Below are 10365 nucleotides of genomic sequence, written 5' to 3'. Positions count from 1 at the left end.
TTATAGTAATTATTTTTATTATTATTTATTTCTTAGCAGACGCCCTTATCCATGGCGAGTTAATTGCTGTTCAAACTATTAATTCTGATTAAACTTGTCGAGGATTTCTGTACGGTAATGTAGCTTGTTTAACAGGGCGTGTCGTGTCAGAGAGAACATTGCCTTCTTTGGTCAATGCTCTAGGCTGAGGTTAGGGGGTGGTTTCAGAGTTCCTCATTATTTAGGATATAAATGGTCGAGGAGCTGGGAAGGAGAACCAGACAGCTGGACACTGGACTTCTCCTGTCAGGTAAGAGTCCTTTACTTCACCTCTCTAAGCCGTTGTAGTGAACAAAACCGCTCGGGAAATCTTACACACGTTTCCATTCGCTACACGGCTCTGAAATGCATTTTCTTTTACAGAATTCAATAACTTTTGAGTAGCGATCATTGCTTTTCCTATCAATATCAGAGTACAGCTCTGCTCAAAAGTTTTGCATCATCAGCCTATAGAATTAACTAATTTTGCTTCATAAAGTCGAATGCAACCTGCTGAATAATGTTGCCTTCTTAACACATTGAATTACACACCGCTTTGTAGTTTTGCATATACTTAACAGAACAACTGAAAATAGAACAATCTGGCATTTGGAAATCTAACATGAAATACTACTGCAGTACTATTATGGCTTTCGGTAGACTTTTTTTCTTTGTGATATCATTTTGTAGTTTATTTGATCACATGATGTTAAATAAATACATTGTGTTCATATAGTGTAAAAGAAAAATAACCAAAGATGTCTCAATCCTAAAATTCTAGGTGATGCAAAACTTTTGGCCAGAGCTGTAGTTTCTTTAAGGAAATCTCTCAAAGCTAATCAGAAGTGTAGCACTGAAGTTTATCGCATACTTTTCTTTCAATAACAGCTTCTAAAAAAAATGACCATTAATAAAAAATCGAATTCTCCTTTACCATAATGTGTGCAACTTTCATGCAGCAAAACATGAGGGCTTAGAAATGACCCCGGTAGATCTAAGTTAAGATTTGTTGCAATTGTTTTGGTAGCATTGTGTACTGAATTAACTCACTTATAAAAAACTAGGTATCTGCTTCTCGTTGTTCTACAATGAACAATGGCCCTTTATCGATGTTATAGTCAGCGTTTAGCAGAAAGACTGGTCGCCAATTGGGAAAATCATGTAAATTAACTGAAATAGTGATTATTTTATAATTAAATATATTTCATGTATATGCAGTAGGATGCGCATTAAGATTTGGCATTGATATCATTTATCTACCCACCTGCATGAAAACACCTCTGGGTGTGAAAATTGATTTTCAGGTATTATCCGATTTAACCCGACGTCTCCCCCCAAATGCTTTTTTCTGCATTCAGGTTAAACCCGAAAGCTACCTGAATTGGCACATACTGTATATGAATAAACACATGTGAAAAAATGTGGCTTCTTAGTGTAATATTTAAAATTATAGCAATATAGCTTTAAGGTTTTTACTTTTGTGTGTTCATGCTCTTGTGTGTTTAAGCCAAGAGCATTTAGATGTAACAGTCTATCGTTTCTCTTTGTGAAGAGAAAGTGGAGTAAAGTTGTTTAGTTTTCCTGTATGTTCTGTGTGCAATTCTAATTGCAACTCCACTGCAAAATAAAACTGGATTGGTATGGAGAAATGCCTCCATATACAGTATGTGTGTGTGTGTGTGTGTGTGTGTGTGTGTGTGTGTGTGTGTGTGTGAGAGAGAGAGAGGGGGGGGACATCAAAAGTTTTCATACCCCAGTGTGTGGAAAAATACATACATTAGGGATTTAAACTGTCAATGACAACTTTGTTGTCAACTCTTTCTGCTTAAACATTTGTTTATTTATTTCTAATTAAAACCCGATTTCTACCCAAATATTTATGCTTTCTTTATAATATGTATTAAAAATAAAATCCACCCAATTTCACATGATTTTTTTTCATTAAAATAATTCTACCCGATTTTTAAAAAAAATAATTCACCCGAATTTGGAAAAAAATGTCACCTGAAAATCAGACGCCCTAACTATTTTAAATGAATTGCATTTGATCCTTATTAAAGTCTCCAGTTCAATTAGACCATCGCTAAGCTGTCTATTGTGATAAGATTTTCAGTTCCAGTGGTTTGGTTTCATACGCACAGCAATTTAAAACTACAGCAGCAATGGGCTGTTCTGATGCACGTGCACGCTGCTGTGTTTCTGGTACAGTCTGACCTGTTCGTATCCGTGTTTTATTGCAGCCCATCAATATTCTGTGTCTATTGATTTCGGATCTGTTTGACCAAAATGAAGAGTCTTTTTCTCCTGGTGCTGCTCTGCAGTGCTGAGCTGATCTCCTCTTTTGGTAAGATTATCACGGGGCAGGGTCTGATTGTATTCATATACACTGACACACACACACACACACACACACACACACACACAGACACACACAGACACATAGACAGAGAGATACAGAGACACACACACACAGAGACAGAGACAGAGACACAGAGACACAAAGACACAGACACACACAGACACACACACAGACACAGATACGGACACACACACAGACACAGACATACACACAGACACACACAGACACACAGACACAGACACGGACACACACACACACAGACACAGACAGAGCAAGGTCTAACTTTATTGTTACAGAGACTGAGACAAAGAGACACACAGACTGAGAAACACAGACACAGAGACACACACACTGAGAAACAGAGACACACACAGACAAACAGACACAGAGATACACAGAGACACACACACAGGCACACACAAAGACACAGAGACACACACACAGACACACACGCACACACAGACATACACAGACACATAGACACCGACACACAGAAACACACACACACACAGACACAGACACAGACACACACAGACAGATAGACACAGACACACACACAGACACACACAGACAGATAGACACACAGACACACACGCACACACACACAGACAAACACAGACAGATAGACACACACACACACACAGACACACACACAGACAGATAGACACAGATACACACACACAGACACACACACATAAACACACACAGACACACACACAGATTATATTGCTGGGATGGGGGGTGGATGATGTCACTGACAGGCTGGTTTATATTGCTGGGATGGGGGATGGATGATGTCACGGACAGGCTGGTTTACATTGCTGGGATGGGGGGTGGATGATGTCACTGACAGGCTGGTTTATATTGCTGGGATGGAGGATGGATGATGTCACTGACATGCTGGTTGATATTGCTGGGATGGGGTGGATGATGTCACTGACAGGCTGGTTTACATTGCTGGGATGGGGATGGATGATGTCACTGACAGGCTGGTTTATATTGCTGGGATGGGGGGTGGATGATGTCACTGACAGGCTGGTTTATATTGCTGGGATGGGGGTGGATGGATGTCACTGAGAGGCTGGTTTATATTGCTGGGATGGGGGTGGATGATGTCACTGACAGGCTGGTTTATATTGCTGGGATGGGGGGTGGATGATGTCACTGAGAGGCTGGTTTATATTGCTGGGATGGGGGATGGATGATGTCACTGACACGGTTGTCTTTGTTTGTGTGTGTCTGTCTCTCCTCAAGCTGATACAGATTTTAAAGCTGATACAGATGATAAAGCTGATACATATGTTGAAGCTGATACAGATGTTGACGCTCATCCAGATGTTAAAGCTGATACAGATGTTGTAGCTGATGCAGATGTGGAAGTCAAGGACTGGGGTGCCTATTGCACCACTACCTTCCCAGGGCTGTGTGAGAGCCAGTCTTTCAAGCATGGGTGCACTGTCTACACCTTCTACAGTTATCCACGCAACTTCACTGATGCTGAGGTACCAATGCAGTTTCACCACAGCTCGGGCTATACCTGAGGCTCATTGTTTTATTCACAGTTACCAATGTGCGATTTCCATGACACTGACCCATTGCACAATTGTGTAAGATGTCGTTCCTATTTCTGATCTACAGCTGTGGCCAAGACTTTTGCATCATAGAATGAATTCCCTCAGCTTCACAGAGTCCAATGAAAGCTGCTGAATAATGTTCCCTTGTTAACATATTGAATTCCATACCCCCTATATAGAATGAACTCCCTCAGCTTCATAGAGTCCAATGAAAGCTGCTGAATTATGCTCCCTTGTTAACATATTCAATTACACACCCAGCGCTTTGTATTTTTTCCAGATACTTAACAAAAAACTGACACATTGAAAAATGTGACATTTTGAAATCTAACATAAAATAACTACTGTACTACTGTTATGGCTTCTGATGGAGTTTTGTTGAGTTCTCGAATGTATAACATCGATATTGAAACTCCTGCTAACACACACACACACTCTCTCCTGGTCACAGCTTGTTCATTCTCTCCTCAGTTCTTCTGTCGTCGACGGGCTCGCGGTGGACACCTGGCTTCTGTTCACAGTAGCTATATCAACCGAGCCCTCACCTGCCTGACCACGCACTGCAACAGCGTGATTCGAGTGTGGCTAGGAGCCTACGAGCTGTTCAGGGTGAGAGTAAACTGTCTGCCTGTGTCTGCCTGTCTGTCAAGTATTATTATTATTATTTATTTCTTAGCAGACGCCCTTATCCAAGATATTACATTTTTTTACATACAATTACCCATTTATACAATCTAGGAGCAACCTAGGTAAAGTACCTTGCTCAAGGGTAGAGCAGCAGTGTACCCACCTGGGCTTGAACCCACGACCTTCCGGTCAAGAGTCCAGAGCCCTGACCACTACTCCACACTGCTGCCCAGACAGGAGAAAGGGGTGAGGTTGTGGGGTAGGGAGCGGGTCCTGAAAGTTTGAAGACCCCCTGCACTCGTACAAATGATCTGCAAAGCGATTCCAAACAAGAACAGCAAGAACAATATTATTTCTATATCAGATCTTCTATATCAGATTTTCTTCTTGCAATTCCTCACTCCAGCACTGTGTTAAATTTGCTATATCTGTGTGAAAGATGACTAATGAGTTCAGGAGCTGCTCTTCAGGTCTAGCTGCACTGCCGTTGACATGCAGTACAGTATGTAACCCAGTCAGGGTCTCTATAGAAGAAACAGCACCATCTAGTGATCTGCAAAAGCACTGCACTAGATAGTGCTAGCCACTGGTACAGTGTTTTTATTTGTATTTATTTTATCCCAGGCAACTCACACAGGAGTCACAGAGCAGCACAGACAGGGTTACAATGCAAGATTCATATTTAAACACAGTGCGGTTTACAGACAGTGCAGATAATAATAACACTGCTAGAATACAATACGAACCAGGAGGCAACAAGTTAGGATCACAGCGAGTTAGATCTACAGTGACAGATTAGCAGTGCAATAGTGCAAGGATAGCGCATCAGCTGAGGATCCAGTGACGAGGTGCTGAGGTGAGGAGAGTCCAGTGCAGAGCAGGAGGGGTGGATCAAGAGATCTACAAGCACAGTCTAAATAGGGGGAGAGAGAGAGAGATGGAGCAGACCTGAAGTTCGCCTGTAGGACCGCACTGGCTGCAGAGTTTGAGTAAGGCTGTGTGTTTCGATCTTTTTTTCGCAGAGCCGCAGGTTTGTGTGGACTGATGGATCCAGATGGAATTATGCTAACTGGGTTTCCAGCTGGCCAAGGTACTATAGCATGGCATGTGTGGAACTGAACTGGGGAGGTGAGGAATTATTATTATTATTATTATTATTATTATTATTATTATTATTATTATTATTATTATTATTATTAGTAGTATCATCAATATTATTATTTATCCAGGGCGACTTACAATTGTTACAAGATAGCACATTATGCTGATATCACATTATTTTTTACATACAATTTCCCATTTATACAGTTTGGTTTTTACTGGAGCAATCTAGGTAAAGTACCTTGCTCAAGGGTACAGCAGCAGTGTCCCCCACCTGGGATTGAACCCACGACCCTCAGGTCAAGAGTCCGGAGCCCTAACCACTACTCCACACTGCTGCTATTATTATTATTATTATTATTATTATTATTATTATTATTAATAATCGTGACGTATCTTGAAACACTTATTTTTAATGCTGTGAAATCAGCTGTTTTTTTTCTTCTGTTAGCTATATCTACGTCACAGCCAAACACCCTATCCAATTAGGACCGTCCGTTATTAGCTGAGTCCCGGGCTAGCGTTCCTGCTCAATGTGTTGCCTGGCAACGCGCGTCTCCCCGTTGCACCTCCCAGCCGCTCCCACAAAGACCCGCATTCGCTCAAAAAACACACTCAAACCTCGTTTGCTTTTACCTAACGAAGGCCTTAAATAACCACGTATTCCAGTTTCCATTAAACCTATTATTATGAATAATAATAATTATCATAGCTGTTGTTATTGATACAGTAATTGAGCGACTGCTCCTGTGATTTGTATATCTACGTCACACGCATGTGTGTTCTCTTTTCAGTGAGGGGACAATGGAGCGACCATTCCTGTAATATAAGGAAGCCCTTTGTGTGTGAACACAGGCACTGAGGCAAGAAGAAGCTTCGAGGCTCATCCGCGCTACGCTTGGCAGTTTTAAAAAGGAGCTCCCTCATAAGTCAGAATGTTGAACCACCGTCCGTGATTGTAAAGAAATCTCGATAAAGAGAGAAAGCGGCTTGAAATATCACTTTAAGCGTTTTCTTTTTTACATTTTCTTTGGGGGGGGGAGTGGGGGGGGTGGATGTGTTTTTTGATACCATACTACTAAAAGTGAATTGTAAAACCAGCATGGTTCAGATCTATACAAAGTAAGGACAGTACCGCACAGCCACCACCAGGGGGCGGTAAAACAAAGGGATTAGCTTTTCTTCTGGGGAAGGCCAAAGAAGATTCGAATTTTGCAGTCGTGGTTCAAATTACAATTAGAGGTTTTAAATAAAAACCTTTTTATTTTATTTTTACCTGGTTTTAGGAGCTGTTTTGAGAAGCTTTTCTGGTGAATCCTAATCGCCAGCCCCTGAACAGCTTCCTTCGTTCCACTTGCGTAGAGCAGGCATGAGCTGGTGAGGGGTTAGGGGGCGGGGCTGGGGGCTGGCGGAGTTCAAAGGTCACGCTCTCGTGTGATTCGAATGAGGGCCCGGCAGCCAGGATTCTCCAGAGAAGCTAAAAAAAAGCCTGATTTTAAAGAAAATATATATTTTCAGATCCTTTCTCTTTATCGTTGCTCTAAGGCATTCAGTCAGTACTGCTCTTGTAATCAAATACAATTGAGAAGAGGGGCTCCCAGGCATAAAGACAAGGCTTCAAATCACATTGTAGAAATGAATCGATATTTTAATTCACATTTTTGAAGGAGTGCTGACCATCTATAAAACGCATTCTCTCACCTCTTATTAGCTTTATTAACATGATCACCGGTCCCTCCCTTTAAAGGAGCGCTGACCATCTTTAAAATCCATTCTCTCACCTCTTATTAGCTTTATTAACACCATCAGTGGTCCCTATTTTAAGAGGTTCCAGCCTAGGCGATTTGGAAAGCTATTTTGAATACAATATTATATATAATATCAGTGTTGTTGTATTTTTTATACTGTTATAAGAAGCCTGATGTGAAAAAATGTGTGAAACAAAATGTTGATCATTCTTTGCATTGTGGAAAAATCCTGCATGCGCTTTGCTTTTGAATGCAATAATAAAACAGCGCTTGATCAGCATTGAAAAAGAAACGGATGTGTGTCTGCATTTATTTTCATTATTATTTATTTCTTAGCAGACGCCCTTATCCAGGGCGACTTACAATTGTTACAAGATATCACATTATTTTTACATACAATTCCCCATTTATACAGTTGGGTTTTTACTGGAGCAATCTAGCTAAAGTACCTTGCTCAAGGGTACAGCAGCAGTGTCCCCTACCTGGGATTGAACCCACAACCCTCCGGTCAAGAGTCCAGAGCCCTAACCACTACTCCACACTGCTGCCCATTATTATTATTATTATTATTATTATTATTATTATTATTATTATTATTATTATTATTATTATTATTATTATTATTATTATTATTATTATTATTATTATTAATTTCTTAGCAGACCCCCTTATCCAGGGCGACTTACAATCGTAAGCAAATACATTTCAAGTGTTACAGTACAAGTAATAATACAATAAGAGCAAGATAAATACAATGACTTTGGTTCAAGCAAGTACAAGTGTGACAAAATACAATTCAATACTACAGCAGATAACAGTGATAGTTACATCATGATATGATTAAATACAAAATACTACAGGTTAAACACTTGTCAGATTACAGTACTCTGAAGTACAGGATTAAATGCAGTAAAATAGGGGGCAGATAAGAGCAAATAAAGCGCATTTAAGGAAGGGTGATAGTGTCCCAGGGGAAAATTATGATGATGATGATGATGATGATGATGATGATGTTTAATCGTGACATATCTTGAAACACTTGTTTTAATGCTGTGAAAGTTTCTGTTGACTGACGGATCCAACTGGAATTATTCTAAATGGATTTCGGGCTGGCCAAGGTACATTAGCATGGAATGTGTGGAACTGAACTGGGGAGGTGAGGAATTATTATTATTATTATTATTATTATTATTATTATTATTATTAGTAGTAGTAGTAGTATTATCATTATTATTATTTATTTCTTAGCAGATGTCCTTTTCCAGGGCGACTTACAATTGTTACAAGATAGCACATTATACATTATTTCACATTATACGGATATCACATTATATTTACATACAATTACCCATTTATACAGTTGGGTTTTTACTGGAGCAATCTAGGTAAAGTACCTTGCTCAAGGGTACAGCAGCTGCGTCCCCCACCTGGGATTGAACCCACGACCCACCGGTCAAGAGTCCAGAGCCCTAACAAGAGAGAGAGAGAGAGAGAGAGAGAGAGAGAGAGAGAGAGAGAGAGAGAGAGAGAGAGAGAGATTGAGATTGACTAGAACAACTATTCAATCCCAGACTTCAATTGTCAGCGTCCCCCCCGTGACGAGTTTCATCAATGAAATACAGTACCGACGTACACACACACACACGTAAAGACGCATGCGTTACGTCTAGTACGTGTATTGCATTAAAGGCGAGGAGCCGACGACGTGCAGCAAGCGCTACAGATGCGAGGATTCACATCTCGGTGTGAACTGCAGAAGGATTCTGTGAAATGAGTTCTTCTGAGGCACGCACTTAGTGAATCCCAGGAAACATATTTTTGCTCACTGAAGCAAAAGACTATGATGAACTTTGTCATGGTTCAGAAGAACGACTTAAAGCAGTGAATTGTTTAATAGGAAAAGCTTTTACTTTTGTTGATCTCTACCACTTTACAATTTATAATACTTGTGTGTATATGTATATATATATATATATATATATATATATTCTTTTAAAAATGTATTTATTATTTGGTTTTTTGACTATTATTTCTATGACAAGCCTGTCAGTGACATCATCCACCTCCATCCCAGCAATATAAACTAGCCTGTCAGTGACATCATCCACCCCCCATCCCAGCAATATAAACCAGCCTGTCAGTGACATCATCCACCCCCATCCCAGCAATATAAACCAGCCTGTCAGTGACATCATCCACCCCCATCCCAGCAATATAAACCAGCCTGTCAGTGACATCATCCACACCCATCCCAGCAATATAAACCAGCCTGTCAGTGACATCATCCATCCGCATCCCAGCAATATAATCTGTGTGTGTGTCTGTGTCTATCTGTTTGTGTGTGTGTCTGTCTGTGTCTGTCTGTGTGTGTGTGTCTGTGTCTCTCTGTGTGTGTCTGTGTCTCTGTGTGTGTGTGTTTCTGTGTCTCTGTGTCTGTGTGTCTGTGTATGTATGTATGCATGTCTCTCTATGTGTGTGTGTGTGTTTCTCTGTGTCTCTCTGTCTATAGAGAGCAGTGTGACCCAGTCCAGGTTTTGCTACCAGCTTGATCAGCCCCCAGTGTGTCTAGGTAACAAGCTCAGGTGTGTCTTATTATTAAACTCCCAGTGAAAACCAGGAATGGATCACGCTGCTACAGTATGCAAAGGGAGTCATAGGTACATGCCTGGAATCAATAACGATCTTGCTAATTATGTTTGCCTAGTTTTCAAAACTGATGACATCATTCAAAGTGGGCTGCGAACAACAAACCCATTAAAGGGTTAAACATTGTTCTTTATCTCTATAACTACAGGACTCTGTGGGTGTTCATGGTGCCTGACGTCATATCACTGTGTGTTTAAATAATACAAAACTACCCTAGCACTGTTTAATTAAAGACATTGGATATAAGGTAACATCAAAAAAAAAAGAAAATAAATGCAGACACACACATTCG

The 10365-nt window shown here is 40.5% G+C and overlaps 1 protein-coding gene across 1 annotated transcript; it reads left to right on the top strand.

The window, feature by feature from the left end:
- The first annotated feature begins 257 nt into the window (after positions 1-257).
- Positions 258-7718, top strand: LOC117410184 (lectin-like). The gene is made up of 6 exons (XM_059021752.1): positions 258-289; positions 2259-2362; positions 3632-3879; positions 4423-4560; positions 5601-5706; positions 6474-7718. Exons 2-6 carry the CDS (start codon positions 2305-2307, stop codon positions 6539-6541), a joined length of 618 nt encoding a protein of 205 aa, XP_058877735.1. The 5' UTR covers positions 258-289; positions 2259-2304; the 3' UTR covers positions 6542-7718.
- The last annotated feature ends 2647 nt before the right edge of the window (positions 7719-10365 follow it).

This window comes from Acipenser ruthenus, unplaced genomic scaffold (genome assembly GCF_902713425.1).
Source record: "Acipenser ruthenus unplaced genomic scaffold, fAciRut3.2 maternal haplotype, whole genome shotgun sequence".
Taxonomy (NCBI): domain Eukaryota; kingdom Metazoa; phylum Chordata; class Actinopteri; order Acipenseriformes; family Acipenseridae; genus Acipenser; species Acipenser ruthenus.
Note: the sequence above shows the minus strand (reverse complement) of the source record. Positions and strands in the feature narration are given on the sequence as shown.